Genomic DNA, 19,221 nt, shown 5'->3' on the forward strand with positions numbered 1-19,221 from the left:
TACGATGTTTCGAAAGAAAAGTACTAAGGCGAATCTATGGAGCAGTGAATGACAATGGAGTGTGGAGAAGACGATTCAACTTATAACTTTATAGAATATACCAAGAACCAGATATCGTAAAACATATTAAGATAGGACGTCTGAGGTGGATAGGGCATATAATGCGGATAGAGAAGAAGAGGAAGACCCAGAATAAGGTTGAGAGAAATATAGGAATACGTGCTTGGCGGAGGAAGACGATTGGAGAGAAATTCTTGAGGAGGCTAGGACCCACGTAGGGTTGAAAAGCCAGAATGATGATGATGTTTCTGGAAATATTTATAGCTTGTGTTGTTCCAACCCTTCAAATATCAAGATGTCCAGAGAGGTCACCGGGTTTAAGATATTGAGCCCGTGTTAGCCTAAAGCCATTTCCAACAACGATCGCTCTTACATTTATATGTAGAGGGAGGAAGATCTAGGATTACCTCTAAGCCTGCAGTCGACACAATCTTACTGGATCCGTTATTTCTAAACAAGCGAGTCTTTGCACTTTTTACAACTCTATTATTCCTTTTTCTGCGTTGTTTGGTTCCATTAAACCAGCGCAGAAAACGCCTCATTTCCTTAATCAATTTATTAGTAAAGTTTTCGTAAAATAATTACCTCCTGTTCTTATGCGAGGCATCAAAAGCAACTAAATTGAATAAAACAATGTATTTTAATACGAATTTTTTCTTTGGTTTCAGATTTTTGCAAAGGTAGTAATGCGCTAGTCTGTATAGAAGAGCTATAGCTCAACATGACTGGCACCGGCGGAACTGCGCCAGTTACAAACTCGGCAGCTGATACTAGCCATGGAGCCTCAACGTCAAGCTCTTCCGCTCAAGGAGGACACTGTAAAGGGCATCGTAGGCAGGAGTCTATGTATACAATGACTGGTCTTTATTCAGAAACCATCCCCGAAACAACGGAAATTGCAGAGACGAAGTGTTCAACGAATTTCTATCATGACACAGTCATTAAATGCCACAGTAGAAACCCTTCGGCTAGTTTTGACAGAGATAAAGCTGCACATACGGCTACTTATACTGAAACACCTGTGATATTAAAGAATACAAAAGAATGCGGCATTTTCCAATGTCGGCCTTCGTTTATACAAAAATATGCAGGAATTAAGGTAAGTGCCTAAATTATTTCTAGAACAGGTGTTGCATAATAATAAAAATTTGAAAACTTTTGATGCTTTTTGAAAGAGTTTGATGTATTAGAAAAACTCCCATCTTTTATAATGTTAACCATTCCATTATTTTCTATTCTCTTTACATGTTGATCCAGCTCTTTTAAGTGTTTTGCCTGCTAGCAGTAGTGACCTACTTATATTTAGTAGCTCAAGGAGAGGATATTTCCTTTAACTTTACATACAGAAGGATTTTTAGTTCGATGAAGAAGCTACTGTCGAGTCGTAGGTATATTGTAAGATTACCTTGATGGCGCTCATTAGATATTCGTGCTAAGAATTCACACTAAGAATCACTCATGCGCCAAATCGAAGAAAAGTGCATAAGAAAAACGAATGCGTAATTCTCCCTACATAGGAAGACATCGGCGCGCAAATTTCCTAGTCCGGTTGTCGGTCACTCAAGTAGACAACAGGAGTAGACAACAAGATAATGTTCCTATTTTTAGTGTACAAAAAGCCCCGACTGGGAAGGGCGTCCAGATATCTACGAATCGTTGGTCAAGACAGAATTACCATGGGGTCTAGGCCCGTCCTTGTCAGTGAATCTGCTGTCGAGACGGTTCACAAGAATAAAAAAATAGCCCCTATCTATAAAAACTTCCGATCCCTCTATTATGTCTCGCTTAACGAGGTCACGTCGTCACAAAACCAGCTCGCCTTATAGAGGGACGAGAACATGTCAAGAATCTGCCGTACATCCCCTAATATCAATGACCTCGAGGTTACCACAAATGAAGCTAATTAATGAGGCCATAATTAAGTGCGTTAGTCGACCTCTCATATTCCAAATTTCAATTCCAATTTCCAAATTGAGAAATACTTATAAGCCGAAAAATCGGGACCTGTTTGTCGATTCAAACCTCAATCCAGCCCAAGGACCACAATACCCACACCTCAGTCGCCAAATTCAAACTCAAACCTCACCAACGCCTGTAAGATATGCAAAAACCTCATACGCAGGAAGGACCTAAACCATAGTCACTGTCACAGCCAGAACCATCCACCCTAAGACTCTTACAGAATAGGATACTTACCTCTCGGGCGCCTTCTGTCCGGTTCGAGCTCTATATACTCTATGTAATTATAGAGTCAAAAACCCCCAATTGCAAAGAGATCATCCCGTCACTACGACGAAACTTTCACCTCCTTATCACCTCTCTTCGGAAATGAAAACAAAGTACACTTCATGTCCAGGATTCTTGTTATCATCGTCCCCGAAAAAGAAAAAGGACGAAGCTGTACGATACAATAACCAGACAACATTCAAATCATTACTGTTACAATCGAAGAACTCACAGTTGCTAATATATACAAGCCCCCAGAAATCCAATAGCCTCCTGAAGTAGTGCCTCGTCTTCACCATTCGGCAGTTTATATGTAAGATTTTAATAGTCATCATACGATGGGGAAATATCGCAGCAATGGCCAGAACGGCAAATCACTTGTACTTAGTCAAATATTTGATACAAAAGGCAGAAGAACATTTAGATCCGCAGCGTGGAAAAAGGAATACAACCCAGATATCTGTCTCTTAACCCAAAACTCTTAAAATTAACCTGTCCATATAACAAGAAAAGTCCTGAAGAATTTTTTACACAACCAACATCATCCAATAATATATGAAGTATGTATCCAGATTCCGATAATTCGATCCGTTCCCAGACCCAGCCCAGCCCAGCATAGTAACAGCCCAACAGCTAACGGCAGATTATTTCAATGTTAGCTCCAGATGGCGCACGCTGTGGAAAAAAGAAGCTCCACCTGAAGTATCAAATCTTATTGACCCAGTCCAAAAGCCTGATGGCTTCAACCAGCCAGGAAACATATGGAAGAGCCTTAACCGAATTATAAAGGGACATGCAGTATGCGCACACATCCTACATAAATGAGGAACACGGTCTGTCTTCAGCTGCGGCTGTGGTGCTCCAGATCAAACCATCCAGCACATAGTTATGTTCCATGTTCTTATTTTCAGCTCTTTATTTTTTTGTTTTTCCTGTTTTATGACAGATGAGTTTATCTGCAATCATTTCATATTTCGTTGCCTTGTCCCTCGCAAAATGAGTATAGGAACAGGCTCCCTGAACAGTTGGTGCCCAAGAATTCTCCTTTAGAATACCCCAATCAATAACATAAAGGATTGGGGGAGATTGGTTTTCTGTGGTTTTCCAATCTCATTGTACAACAATACCTGTCCTAGATAAGGTAATAGCTACAGCTGCTATCATCGAGTGTATAAAGAAAGTTAAAAAAGTTCCGTAGCAGACAATGACACGCTTTTGTCCAAAAATTAGATAGATATATTGCTATTTAAACAAGATTTTTTGAATATTTCGTGTTTGTTCGTCCAAATCTTAATTCAATGAAAGATAAAGATGACCTTTAGCCCCACATAGTAATTATTCACACAATCGAAATGTAAACATATAGTATCAAATAAAATTGTTGATTAAATGACTTTATTGATATATGAGAAGTGATACCACGTGTAATATGTCAGTATTGTTTGTAAATTAATAAAACAACATATGATTCAGTTAATTAATATTATTATCTAACAAATGAATATGAGTAAGAAAATATTCTGGAAAAGTATAAATAAAACAAAAAGTAACAATAAAACACTGAAAACTTTGTTTTCAAAACTTCCACAAAATTTATTTTAAATTCTTATCACTACAGCTGTTTCGGCTAATTGCCTTTCTCAAGTGATCTGTTTTTGTATCCATTGTAGTGTTGGTCGTGTGGGTTTTTGCGTGTTTTTCTTGTGTTTGGATGGCTACGCTGTCCTGTTTTAGGCTTTTGCCTCTTCAGGACGTGTTTTCCTTGGTATTGGGTGTATGGCACTGGATTTTGGTATGTGTCCACTGGTGTGCTGCGTGGTGTTTGTTGGTGGTTGCTGCTCTCACTAGTCCTGGACAATCGGGGGCGAAAGGGATGCAAGTGAACGGTTCCTTTCAATTCCTTTTTGGTCTAAAACAAAATTAGTAAGTATATGAAAATGTTTATAAGTTTATTAATTTACTAAATTTATTAAATTATTGTATGAATATCGCGACGCGTGAGGGCAGCTGTGGACTGGTACCTCAGAAAATCGACGGGGTATCGTTGTGCAATGGGATCGGAAAACCACAGAAAACCGATCCCCCCCCCCCCCGTCGGTGTCAGTTCGAAGTGAACATTTAGTATTATAATAAGCGACGGTAAAAGAGGGGAGTTGCCTCCTATATGTCAATGTATTCATCAGGGAGCTTGTTGCTGGCGAGTTCCAGCAGAATAGCGGGTAGGAATGGGAGTTTGGGTTTAGGTTTTCTTCTGAATACATTGCCGAGGGATGAGCAGGCAGTTTTGAGGATGAGCAGGCAGTTTTGAGGATGCTTTGGGCTCTGAGGTTTTGACCCCGGATGGTGCGAATTGTATAACCCCTGCTCAGAGAGGAAAGCCTCTCATTGATGGGCTGGATATTCGACAGGCGATGAATGAGTGCAGAAGGATAGTCGTATCGTTTTCTGTTTAGTTTACGTAAGATTCTCCTTTCCAGTGTAAGTAGTCTATTGCTGAGATGTTTGGGCATCACAGCACAAATGCAAGATCTGTACTCGATGACCGGTCTGATAAATGTTTTGTATGTATGGATAAGTGTACGTGAGTGTGTGCGGCCGAATTTGCCACTAAGAGCGTTGAGAAGTCCGAGTCGGCTCCTAACCTTATTACAGGTTCTGTCAGTATCGTCACTCCAGCGTAATGTTTGCGTAAACAGCACGCCGAGATATTCGACCTGGTTTCGGAGACGGAGTCGTTCTCCCAACAAACTCAAATTGTGCCTTTCGGTGATGATAGGTGTGATGTATTGACTGCGATATGGGTGCCTGAAAAGGATCATCTGTGTTTTGTTTGGGTTAGGTGTCACTCTCCATCTCTGACACCATTGTTCAACAAGGAGCAGATGATTTTGAGCTGACCTAAGTGTAGAGTCGACGTGTGGTGTTATTGTAAGGAGTGCTGTATCGTCTGCGTATAGTAGAGTAGTTGTATTGGTATATCTAGGGTTAGGGAAGTCGCTGTTGTAAATTGTGTAGAGTATTGGTGCCAACACGGAACCCTGAGGAACTCCCGCTGTGGGAGTGAAGGATGTAGAGAATCGATCACGCTCCTTGACTGTGATTTGCCGTTGAGAGACATATGAGTGGATGAGTCTGACGAATGGAGTTGGTAGCCCGATGCTCTCTAGTTTCTTGACCAGTCCCACATGCCAGACTTGGTCAAAGGCTTTTTGAACATCGAGGAAGATATCTAGTGACACTTTGCCGTCGTTCAGACTTTGTGTTAGGTGTGTGACGATTTCTGTCAATGCCGTTTTGGTTGAGTACCCTTCTCTAAAGCCGAATTGATAAGATGGGATGATATTGTGTTCTGTGGTGAAGTCTATGAGTCTTTCTTTAAGGATTCTCTCGAAGACTTTCGCCAGGACGTTAAGGAGAGATATCGGCCTATAAGAGTGTGGATCGGTACGTGGCTTGCCTTTTTTCAAAAGCATAGTTGTATTGGCTACTTTCCAAGGTTTTGGGAAGTAGCAGAGTTTAAGAGTGGCATTGACTATGTTCGTCAGGTACAGAGTGACGCTCAGCGGGAGGTGTTGCACACAGTTCCTGGCAATCTTGTCAGGCCCCGGTGCGTTTGATTTGCCAATTTGGCAGAAATGTTTGAAGGTTTGGTGATCCACAGGCGTCATGATTGGATGTTCATGGGGTGCCTGAGGGTCGAAAGGGGTTCTGAGCAGTCGTGTTATGTCTCTCACTGCGTTGGCACAGAAGGCATGATCAAATCTCGGATCGTCTGGGGAGATTAAGGTATTTTGTAAGTGAGTCTTGAAAGCTTCTGCTTTCTGTTGGTTTGAGTTGATAATATGATTGTTCACCACAAGGTGAGAAGGATTATTGGTTTTTTGTTTAGTTAGGCATTTGAATTTATGCCAGAATCTACCGCTGTCACGGTAATTAAGACTGGAGGTCGCTGCAATCCATTGTCTGGACTGCAGATTGTTGACCTGCAGTTTGATCGCCGCAGACAGCCGGTTATACTCTGTTTTGACAAGGGGATTGCGGGTACGTTGGAACTGACGGAGGAGACGTCTCTTTTGCTTAATTTTATCGACGATAAACTGAGGTAGGGTATGGGTTTACACTTTATAGTCTCTAATGAAATAGGTTGAGGAGGGGAGAACTGTTTGTCTCAAGCTGGTCATTCAGAATTATATCTGTGTTTTTTAATTTGTTGATTTCCATAGATTCTAACAAAGATAGCTTAAGGAGGTAAAAGAAATAATAAGTTAGACTTACTCACAATCAATTTAATTTAACTAATCGGACGACCGGTTTCGCTTTCTATAATATGCAAAGCATCTTCAGGTCACGATACAAAGTTAAAATGCTGAAAATAATAATCCCATATTAGGGTGTTGTCTAATAAAGATAAAAACAAAGATAAAAACATAGGTAGGTGATATAAATTATATAAATTACAGTAATTATGCCAATATTACATGTCTGTGGTTTTATAAATGAATAAAATGTTTAAGCAGACAAGGTACGACCCACAAATTGGTAACATAGTTTATTAAACTGTAATGAATTAATAAATAAACCAATAAATAAACCTTACTTACATGCCGGCATTTCCGGCATGTAAGTAAGGTTTATTTATTGGTTTATTTATTAATTCATTACAGTTTAATAAACTATGTTACCAATTTGTGGGTCGTACCTTGTCTGCTTAAACATTTTATTCATTTATAAAACCACAGACATGTAATATTGGCATAATTACTGTAATTTATATAATTTATATCACCTACCTATGTTTTTATCTTTGTTTTTATCTTTATTAGACAACACCCTAATATGGGATTATTATTTTCAGCATTTTAACTTTGTATCGTGACCTGAAGATGCTTTGCATATTATAGAAAGCGAAACCGGTCGTCCGATTAGTTAAATTAAATTGATTGTGAGTAAGTCTAACTTATTATTTCTTTTACCTTTTGAAATGGACTCACACAAGCAACACATTCATGATAGCTTAAGGACTTTATTTTGAATGTGTAGAATTTTAAATTCGTCACATTCAAAATACACATTCAAAATAAAGGCCTTAAGCTATCTTTGTTAGAATCTATGGGAATCAACAAATTAAAAAACACAGATATAATTCTGAATGACCAGCTTGAGACAAACAGTTCTCCCCTCCTCAACCTATTTCATTAGAGACTATAAAGTGTAAACCCATACCAAAAACAGATCACTTGTGAAAGGCAATTAGCCGAAACAGCTGTAGTGATAAGAATTTAAAATAAATTTTGTGGAAGTTTTGAAAACAAAGTTTTCAGTGTTTTATTGTTACATAAAATGAATTTCCATCAAGTAACGGTCGAATTCATCAATTATTAAAACAAAAAGTAACTACGAAGAATACAAGAAGAAAAGAAAACTAGTGAAGCAAATGGTATCCCAAGCAAAATAAAAAGACATGAAAGAAGTTGGAAAAAAATTAAAACGAAATAAAAGGCAATAAAAAACTCTTTTATTATTCAGTATTAAAGAAGACAAGATGCGAAAAAATAAATTAGAGCACTGAAATTAGACAGGAAAATGAGACCATCGTCCCAGAGGAAACTTCAATAATGAAAAGACGGAAAGAATATTTTTAGAATTTGTTATGCACTGTAAATTTATCTCTAGTATAGTACAAATGAAACTATAATAAAAGAAGACATAAAAACATAACACGGTTTTTTAATTTCCAAGAAAAAGTATTGGTAACGCTCAATAATGGTGATGTAGTCTATTTGATTTCTTACTATATTACGAATATAATCTGTGTTTAGGTAGTTTGAAAAAGGCATTCATTATAGACTACAAGCTCATGGGAGATTTTTAATGACGACATGATATCATATATAAAACAATACTAAATATGTAATAACGAGTTTAGAAACTATGCCGTCAATTCTTATCGTCATATGCATCTGACATGACCAAACCATTGTATCCTAGTCATCATTTGCCGCAAAATATTAACCCCTTCCTCTCCTAAATTCTTTAATTCTAAGAAATCAGTAATATCTACAAACTAATTGCGACGTGACGTAATTGCGACGGAGATATATTAGTCAAAAATAGATACAAAAACTCAATTAAAACAGTAAAAGCATACCCCGAAGCAGATGTTAACTCAGACCATAACTCGCTGATAGCTAGAATGCTAGATTAGTATAAACGGCATTCAAATTGAAAAAGTATCAAGTTACAAATACTTGGGGACTTCAATAAACGAAACTGGAGACCAAAACAATGAAATAAAAAGACGTATCGAAATTGCCAGGGCCACCTTCATAAAGGTGAGGAAATTCTTCTGCAACAGAGATATAAGCATCCCTCTTCGATTAAGAATGCTAAGGGGCTACGTATTTAACACGCTCTTGTACGGTGTAGAGGCCTGGACTCTCAAACAGAACAACATAAAAAATATTGAAAGTTTCGAGATGTGGGGCTACCGTCGAATGCTGAAGATAAGTTGGGTTGAAGGAGTCACAAACTTTGAAGTAATGCGAAGGATAGGAAAAGACCCAGAAATTTTGTCAACGATCAAACGAGGAAAACTCGAATATTTGGGTCACCTGATAAGAGGACATAAATACGCATTACTTCAAAATATAGTGCAAGGAAAAATAGAAGGAAAACGGAATCCAGGCCGTAGAAGAATATCATGGTTGCGTAATTTAAGAGAGTGGTTTGGCTGTACCAATAATGAACTCTTTAGGTCAGCTGTAAACAAGATCAGGATAGCCTTGATGATTTCCAATCTCCGATAGGAGTGGCACAAGAAGAAAAAGAAGATCTTTTCAGAGCAGCCGTCAATAAGTTACGGATAGTTGTGATGATAGCCAACCTCCGATAGGAGAAGGAACTCAAGAAGAAAGATATAAAGAACCAGTATTTATGCAAAATATAACCAAGTAATAATTATAATATAACCAAAAATGCTAGCGGTTAAGTACCTACACCTAGGGAAGTATGTAAAATGCATTAATACTTCAAGGAATTTGATAATCCCGCAACTGACTTTAAATTTATATAAAAAAACAAAATATCCATACATATAAGAACACAATTAATTAGTGATATAATGAATCAATCTTGGTAATAAGCCACACCACATGCAGCTCAAAGGTAAAATAAGCAATAAATTTATTAATGCGGAAATCAATAAAGATAAATATACACTATTAATAACGCTAGTAATCAAGAGAAATCAAAGGATATTATATCGCCAATTACGCTAGAAAAATGGGATAATCACTTCTCTAATGTCTTGACGGAAAATAGGCACTTTTATCAAGATCTAGAAACATCACCATCAAGAGATTCCAAACGAGAAATTAAAGAGATTTGTAAATTTCTGAGAACCAGTAAGTTTCTCCAATACCAAATATGGGAAAGACAAGAGTTTGTTGATATTCTAATATTATTAATTTTAAATTCGATGTCTTCCATGAAAACGTCTGCTAATACAGCATTTTGTTGAATTCAAAGTGTTCTGCTTTAAATAGATATTTAGGAGGTTTGCAATTTCAATTTCATTTCTTATAATTATACTAACATTATTGAATATTTTTCCACACGAACTATAGTCTCAGAAAATGGAATATTAAGAAACAGATTTGACACATTAAAATAAATTAATTAATTTATTAATTGGTGGGAGAATGCTATTTTTTATGCTATATTTTAGAACAGAATTACAATGGTTTTGATGATATCAATTAATAACCTTGAAAGATTTTCTAATGGAGCTGTGACAAAAGAAACTACTGATCTAATTGGATAGTTGTCTTAGTGCAATTTAATTAAGGAATAAAGTTTTAAAAAGACTTGTTTCATAATTAAATAATAAAATTTTTCAGTAAGGTTAATTATATCCGAAAATCCAGATTTTTCGGAATGGGTAATCAAATCTTAACGAAATTGGTAATGTTCACAGTTTGATTACAAGCATATTTGACTCATTAAAATAAGAAATAAGTTCCTTGTTAATTATACACAACAACTTCTTCTTTTTTTATAGACATGACTCTGTCTGCTTTTCAATGAGCGTTCCAGTAAGTTGTCATTCCATCGTTTTCGTGGTCTTTCTACTGATCGTCTACCTATTGGAGAACCGTCTCTTGCAATCTTAACTACTCTATTTGTTGTCATTCGGCTTATATAATCATTCCGTTCTAGTCTTCTATTTCTTACCCAGTTCTTGATGTTCTCCACCTTCCATCTACGTCGTATATCTGTACTTCTAGCTCTGTCCCATAGTGTCTTACCATCAATTTTCCTAAGTGTTTTCATTTCTGCTGGTTCTAACATCCTTTTTGTCCTCTCTGTGTAGGTCTTGTTTCTGCTGCGTATGTCATTATTGGTGTGATGACTGTTTTGTAAATTCTACCTTTCGTTTCTTTTTCGATATTTTTATTTCTCCATATTGTTTCATTCAGGCAGCCTGCGGCGCTGTTTACTCTATTCACTTAATCTTGTTGTTTTATTATCTGACTTTCCAGCTTCAATTTACATCTTAGTAAATTTGCTGTTGTAACCATGCATATTTTGTCTTTTTTGGGGAAATAAACATGTTAAATTTTCTGACGGTTATATTAAATTGGTGCAGCATACGTTGTAAATCATCTTCACTTTGAGAGAGTAGTATTGCGTCGTCTGCATAGCAGATTATTTTATGTTGTTTTTCTCCCATTTGGTATCCTTTTTTAGTTCTTGTTTTTTTTTATTTCATCCATAATCAGGTTGAACAATAGAGGACTAGGTAATCTCCCTGTCTTATCCCATTGCCAGCTTCAATAGGGTCGGTTAGTTCTTCTTCTACTTTTACTTTTATTGTGTTTGGTAGATATTTTCGATCGTTTTGATTATTCCTAGAGGTATCTCTCTTGCGTACAGTAAGTGGATAACGTCTTTTAATTTGACCCGGTCAAATGCCTTCTTAAGGTCCACGAAACATAGATATGCCGGTTTGTTGTATTCTAATGATTTCTCTTGCACTTGCCTCATTATAAGTATAGCGTCGGTGCATGATCTTCCCGAACTAAAACCTTGTTGTTCTTCTGCTAGTGTTATAATTTCATTCAGTTTATTTATTATCACTTTGGTTGTTAATTTTGGTGTTGTGTTTAATAAATTAATTCCTCTGTATTTTTCCGGGACTGATTTGTCTCCCTTTTTGAAGAGAGGTATTAGGATGCTTGTTCTCCATTCTTGAGGAATTCTGTTTGGTTCTATTATTTTTTGGATTAGTTTTAATAGTTGTTTGGTCAGATCTGGTCATCCGTACTTTAGGAGTTCGTTCGGTATTCTGTTCTCTGGTGGTGATTTCTATTTTTTAATTTCCTTCTCTGTTCTCTGATATTCTTTTCCTGTATAAGTATTCCCTGGATTCCGTATTTAGTCCTTGGACTTTGATTTTTGTTTGTGTTGACGCCGCTCTCGTGGGTGGGAAGTATTTCAGGATGATTCTTATTTTACATAATACTAGGCTATGGTCGCTACCTACATCTGCTAAGTTGAGGCATCTTACGTCGATTATTTTCGATGGATGTATATCTCTGTTGGTTATAACATAATCTATCATAGATCTTTGTCCACGGGTGTTATTAAATGTATATTTGTGTTGGTCTTTGTGGAAATAATATGAATAGAATAAAAATAAAGAAACGATAACCGTTCTGAAGGTAGTTTTAAAAACCTATATTATAATCCTGTATAAAATCTTTGGAAAACATCAAAAGTTTTTCATATGTAACATCCTTTCTTACGCAATGCCTATTAAAAATATCAATTATAGTATTTCTAATGCATTAACTATTTTTTTTTTTGTTTCAGTCCTTCGTATTACTATTGTCATTTCTTGTTACCTTACAACAAGCATTAAGTTCTGGATATATAAATTCTGTGATAACAACAATTGAAAAACGGTTTGAGATTCCATCGAGTCTATCCGGTCTGGTGGCATCATCGTACGAGATAGGCAATGTAATCACTGTTATATTTGTAAGTTATTTAGGCAGCAGAAGACACATTCCCGTTTGGATCGGAGTCGGAGCTGTCATTATGGGCATAGGATCACTTATATTCATGGTTCCACATTTTATCGCCGAAGAAAACAGTGGCGTAACAATTGTGAACACGACTGAAGAAAATATGTGCAGAACTGTCTCTGTCCATGAACAAGATATGGGATTAGGAAGGTTGTCGTCAGGGCTGTCTTCTCCCCCTTTAGCACCAAATAATATTCGCGGTGATAATTGTATTCAGGGTACTCCATCGACTACAGGACCAGTATTGTTGTTCGTTCTTGCACAATTATTATTAGGTTGTGGTGGATCTCCCCTTTTTACTCTTGGAACAACATATATAGATGATCACGTAAGACCAGAGAGCTCTTCAATATATATAGGTAATGATACATTCGTTATAGATTTATGTTTTTAAATATCTTAAAATAAAGTAAAAAAAGACAACTGGTTTAAATAGTAAAAGATAAAGAAAAAGAGGGATCAACAGAACACCATTTTGTTTATCACCAAGCATCCAATTTGGAGGGCCTACAGACATTGTTAACATTGGTAGTAATCAAACGCATTGTATTTGTTCCAAAGTTAAATCTTAAAACACAAAATGGAAAGATTTTTTTAATGGGACCAGTCTGTTTAGCAAGTTGGTACTCCGATTCCCTCATGATACCCCTTTTTCAGATTCTGGGACCCTGTAGCAGCTTATACAGCTCTAGAGGATGCGCACTGAAAGTCATGTTGCCTTAGGATCCAGGATTTTTCGGTCGCGCACGATGCTTTTTGGCATTCTCATGGCCAGATCTGGACCGGAATATGTTATAGCTGATGCTCTTCTGGCAAGTTAATCAAATCTTTCATTACCTTTTATTCCCCGGTAACGTGGTACCCACACCAATGTGACACTGTTTGTGTCGAGTTCGTCCTGGCATATCCACACTAGCCTGAAGTCCACCTTATAGCTTATAAGAGCTCCCATTATTGCTTGGCTATCTGGGCATATAATGATTCGCTTTAATTCGAAGGACCTCACGTTGACTTCTCTTGCACACAGCAAGGTTGCAAAAATCTCTGCCTAAAATACAGAGGTATATTCTCGTGTTGGAATATAAATTTCCACCTCTACTGAATATTTCTGTACACGACCTTTACACAGGTTTAGACCCGTCTCTGTCCCATTCCTCTCATGGGCAGATGTCCACTTAAAAAGGTACTTTAGACACATATCTGGGTACCATAGGCTCGAAAATCATCATCTATTCGGTATCCCTGATTTCATTTATGATGTTACCGTTACTGTAAAACAACGAGGTTCAGTAGGTCCTCCATAGCTGCCGTTGATGTTCCCCTCATAGTCCCTGTGGTATATATATATATATATATATATATATATATATATATATATATATATATATATATATATATATAAATAAATACTTCTTTACCGATGACTCGCCTGAAGTGCAAATTGAACCAATTTTTTTACATAAACTTTGAATATTTAAAATTCAAAAGGCGTAAATTATAACCCTTAATTGTTATAAACAAATAAGCTGTGAATTTTTATTTAATTGATTAATATTTAATTGACTTAGGTCAAATTTTATCTTTTTAAATTCGTGAAAAAATATAGGCTTTCCGAATGTGTAAAAATAATTATTTTGGGAACAATAACAAAAGAGTTATTCTATTTATTTATAAGTGAAAATTTACCATATTTTTGTAAAATTGTTTTTCAATATTAAATATTTTTTTGCTATTTTTAAAGAAGAAAACTTACTCTTTCATTTGGTTACCGAAAAATTGTTCTAACTGCAGTTTTTCTGACCTACGTTATTGTAGAAAACAGTTTTCTGGCATAAACAAATAGAATAAAATTTAATCAATTCAACGAATCGCTTAGAAATTTTTATCGCATATTAAGCATTACGAGACCCAACTTTGAGAAAAATTTTAAAGCCTTAGAACAATTTTTGCAGTATTTATAAATAAATTAATTTTTTCAAAATTTTGCTTTTGCATTTATCTAAACAACAAATAGGTACATAAGTTTTTGCAAATCGTCATTTTGAACCTTTTTGCATGCTCTAAAAGACGGTTATGCCAATAAACCTTCAAAACCTTATGTTTTTCAATGATAAAATAAAAACGCTACACTTTTTCACACTAATTTGCTTATAAATAAAAATTATCAATAAATCTCACGCAGGAAATTGTTAGAATATGTTTGTATAAGTATACATCAAAAAACCTCTCAGTACCATGGCTTTTTGATTGTCACAAACGGTATATTTTGGCCTTATTACCCTGGTCTAGAAATGTGGTGTAAATTTGAACAACATTCCACCTCGTCCAATACCGATATCGAGAGCGAAGTGAGAACTGTTTTGTGTACAACGCCTAAATACGATTTATTAAAAAGTAAATAGAGAGTTTTTGTGCAAGCAAATACGTATACGTAACGTATCTTTTTGACATATAAGCATGCGCATTAATGGTTGAACTAACGTATCTAGATACGTATTACCTAACGTAACGGGCTGGTACGTTACGTTCATACGCATCCCTATCGAGCCGAAGGTAACCGAATGCGCAAGGGAATCTTACCCGATTATCAAAATTTCAACATCCACATTTCATAAACACACGTGGTACGTGTATTTTTACATTTGTGGTTACGTTTTGATTTTTATAAATAATGGAAAGCAGTAGAAAACGACTTCACTTCAGCAATGAAGATGATTTGTTTTTGTTGAAGGAAGTTGTAGGCAAGAACCCTTACGACCATCCAGAAAGGTGGAATTTAATTCCAAAGCGAAAAATATTTTTAATTATATCAAAATTAAAGCGGCCGTATAGTCGTGCAAGATGTGGAGAAGAAGGGCATCTTTTATGTCTTCGTCTTCTTCATCATCAATAAAGGCACCTACATTTAATATTGCGTCCTTGTCAAAAATTATAAAAAATATTTGTTATTTATTTTGAATATAAAAAAATAGGGTTAAATGACAAGGACAAGACTGGCACTGACAATTTATTAGTTAATCACTAATTCGGTGAGGGCAACACCATCGTTACGTTACGTGCAGAACAAAAACTCTCAATTTAACGTTCATCTTCTTCGATACGTTAGTTCTTTACGTATAGGGAGATAAGTTACGTTAGGTAGTTACAAAAACTCCCTAATATTTGTTTGTCTGACAGTGACGTGCGACATTATCAAAACTTTATGTCTATATATAGAAAAATGTATTTTTCTATAGATTCTATATCAAAATGAAATTCTAAAGACTTAAACAATTTTAAAATGTATAGAAATATTGAATTTTTGCCTTATTCGTAGACAGCTGGTAAATAGTTTCGATGAAATATATTTGTGGTTGCATAAGAGAATCGTAGTATAAGGTTTATAGTCTGTTTTCCTCTTTTAATAACATTTTTAAAATAAAACTTGAATAGAGTAAAAACTTATGATGTATAATGATATATATTTATTAAAATTTTTAAATTATTCAAAAAGATTAAAAATTTCAGAACGTTTTCGGCCTTATCGGACCATCTTCAATGAAAACACCTTAAAAGGTAGTTAAAACTAGCCACATAGCAAGATCTGAAAACCTTTAGATTACATGATAATAATATTAAATTTTAAAAATGTTATGACAGGAGATCGATGTTAGAAGATTTCACTTTAATAGAACATACACATCCCTGCTCAAAAAACGAACCGAATGGCTATGTAGGTAGTTTCAACTACTTTTTAAAATGTTTTTACTGATGATGATCCGATACATCAGAAATGTTTCCTTCATTATACGTCTTTTTAAACGTATGGTGGTATTATATGATATATGTGGTTGGTGGTATACATCCAACCACATAATATATTATATCATATAATTTTTTATTTTCTATTTTTGATATATTTTTAAATTTTTTTATTACTACTGACAAAAGATAGCATAAACATCTTTTAAATTGTACCTTTTAAAATATACCTTTTATATGGGAATTTTTTAAATAAAAATTTGTGTGATACATGGAATACAGCCAACTACAGGAATTTAGTTTCCTTATAGATTTTAAATGTAATTTCTTTGCGTGCCATAGTGACAAAAATTGATTTGTTTCCTATATTGGATATAATTAAACCTTCAGATAGGATAAAATTCAAAATAGATTCACCCCTTGCATTAATGTTTATCCTGTCAGAATTGGTGTGGTGTGCGTTGGCATCATCGTATAATTAGCTGTAATCCTTTACCCAAGCAACATGCAACTATATTGTTTATCTTATAATGCTTGGTGGACCTAGAGCCTCATCACCCGGAAAGTATGCTGAACACACCACCATTTTCTTCTCCCCTACTTCCGTGGCTATAGTTAGAATATCTGTAACAATATCATCGGTGCAGAGTACCGGATTTAGTGTACAATCTACTATATTATTGTGAATTATTGGCCTTATAGCTTTAAGTATTTGTAAAACTCTACCTTGTTTCGTTGATTCGCCAGCAATCTTCTCGCCTATCCTCCAGGGCATCTGCAAGAAGGCAATATCAATGCCTTCTTGTTTCACTCTTCTAATCAGCGTTGCCGATGCGGCTTTTGCGTGTTAAGGATTAGTCTGCAGGAGTCTTATTTGTCTTTTCACGACGAAGAGTTGTCCGGGTCTGGTTCCGTGGACTTTCCTTCTTCTGTGGATCCAGACTACTCTTGGACAGTAGTCCTTGACCCAGTCCAGTGTTCCTCTTCCTGAACTTCCATATGTAGGGAAGTTTCCCCTGTTTCACTGGATTGTGCGTTGCAACTGATTTTTCCTCCAGTGTGTTGGTCGTTCCTTCTTTATATCGGAAAGTTAACTTTCGCACTCCGAAAAAGGGTGACTTATTGAATTTATGGAGCTCTTTTCGAGATTCAGAATCTATTGAGAAGGTCCAAAAACCCCTTTGTCTGAAGATTTGCTTCCCCAGACTATTCATAGATATGCCCTGAGCCCATGGTTACTTATCTATTAAGGATCCTTTTGGACTCCCTTATTCTGTACGAACACAGTACGTGAGTGCGGCTTGTGTTATCTCTCCAAAGCCTTGAGAGATGCATTCCCCAAGGCCTCAGGGTTGGTATCACCTCCTTTAGCTACCTCGCACTTGTGTCATCCGCACAATTATGTTCTAGGAAGCCTGGTCTGTGGCTACTCTTCAGAAAGCGAACCTAAGGTCCTGCTACAGGAATTTCTTCATAAGCCACTAAGTGGCTTAGCTTCTGGGAATCCTATTAGTACTGCCGCAACCTTAACAGTCTTTGACGAAAACTCTTTTCCCTGACAACAGCCTTGGTAAAATTGACCTTGGTTACAGCGCTTTTGGCTTGTATGTAATCTTGGCCTTGTTTCGCCAGCTTACTAATTTTGGCTTTAGAAATGCCAGATGGCTTTGCAGCCTTAATCTCTTCGTCTGTCATGGGATCAACGTCTTTCAACGCTGCTACTCTGACAGACTTTGTAGTTCCCTGTCTTTCAGCAGGGGAGGTTTCTTTAGAACGTCCTGGCCTTTCAGCGTTTAGATCTTCTTTAGAAGTTCCCTGCCTTTCGGCTTTAGGAACCGTGGTTTTGGTTTCAGAGTTCCCTGGTCTTTCGGCATGGCCCTTTGCCCTGAGTTTTTTTTAATTTCGTTTGGCCATATTGGTCCCACAAATATCTAGGGAATGACAGTATCTTGCCCAAAGCTAGTATCTTACAGCGTGGGTAATGTTTATCAACTATCGCCAGTCTAGATCCTCTGGATTTAGTTTCAACAGGGCCTCCTCGTGAAGGGTGCAATCAGATATTACACACCCTCAATCATTCTTGGCAGTACCCAGCGATCTTGGGACGGATTAGGAAGTTCAGAATCCTAGGACTCTCCCTTTAAAACCCACCCCCTAGGATTTATTCCTTCTCCGTTCGGTTTTACGCTGATTAGAAAATGAACGCACCCCTCGCCTCCAACGATAGTTGTATATATTCAAAATATTATTTTTCTTCATGTGCCATGTCCTCAAAGAACGTCGATAACTAACTTCATTATCTTCATATTTCTTTCTATTGTAATATATTAACTTTAATTTATTTTTAGGTTGTATGTACAGTATGGCAGCTTTTGGTCCAGTACTTGGATTTTTACTGGGAGCCTATTTATTATCTTTTCACATGGATTCGTTTACTCACATCATCTCCATAGGTATAATAATGAAATTTGAAATAAGTTTAGAAGAATAATACAAACATTTTATTTTTAGATCCGGGAGATAGCAGATGGGTCGGCATGTGGTGGGGAGGGTTTTTGTTGTGCGGGTTACTGCTGATAATCGTTTCAGTTCCATTTTTCTCATTTCCAAAAGTTCTCACCCATGAAAAGGAAAAAATCCGACTTATGGAAAAAGCTGCCGCGGCAGTTTCCTCTTCCGGTACTAGTACTGCTACGGCTGGTGGTACTAATAAAATTACTAATGCTGCTACAGTTAACGATACTGGATACGGAAAAGATGTTAAAGGTAAGATTTTAATTATTAATAGGGTTATTCATTACTTCAGTTATTTGACTTGTTTCGACTATTGTAAAACATATTAAAGTAACTCAGTGAAAGATCATTAGCGAATCGAAAGGTTTTTTTTGCATAGACTTTTAGTCATTCAGCCAGACTCAATATGGTAGAAATGGTTGTCTGAGTTTATATTAAAATAAATATACAAAACAATAAACAGGGTCACTCTCTTCTCGCCTAGGGGCAATCAAAAGGTTAATTTTGTAGATATGTATTTGTAATCCCTTTGACTGTGTTAGTGAAACGAAGAAAACTGGTGGATATACTGTATACGAGAATGTATTGAAAA

The 19,221-nt window shown here is 36.3% G+C and overlaps 1 protein-coding gene across 1 annotated transcript in view; it reads left to right on the forward strand.

Annotated features, from left to right (window-relative positions):
* LOC140452405 (solute carrier organic anion transporter family member 3A1-like) overlaps positions 1–19,221 on the forward strand; it is a 174,141-nt gene that overhangs the window by 109,884 nt on the left and 45,036 nt on the right. The window contains exons 3-6 of the mRNA XM_072546634.1: positions 729–1,159; positions 12,160–12,733; positions 18,464–18,568; positions 18,627–18,881. Of these exons, the coding sequence (XP_072402735.1) occupies positions 782–1,159; positions 12,160–12,733; positions 18,464–18,568; positions 18,627–18,881 (1,312 nt within the window). The 5' untranslated portion in view covers positions 729–781. The remainder of the gene's footprint in view (positions 1–728; positions 1,160–12,159; positions 12,734–18,463; positions 18,569–18,626; positions 18,882–19,221) is intronic.

This window comes from Diabrotica undecimpunctata, chromosome 10 (assembly GCF_040954645.1).
Source record: "Diabrotica undecimpunctata isolate CICGRU chromosome 10, icDiaUnde3, whole genome shotgun sequence".
Taxonomy (NCBI): domain Eukaryota; kingdom Metazoa; phylum Arthropoda; class Insecta; order Coleoptera; family Chrysomelidae; genus Diabrotica; species Diabrotica undecimpunctata.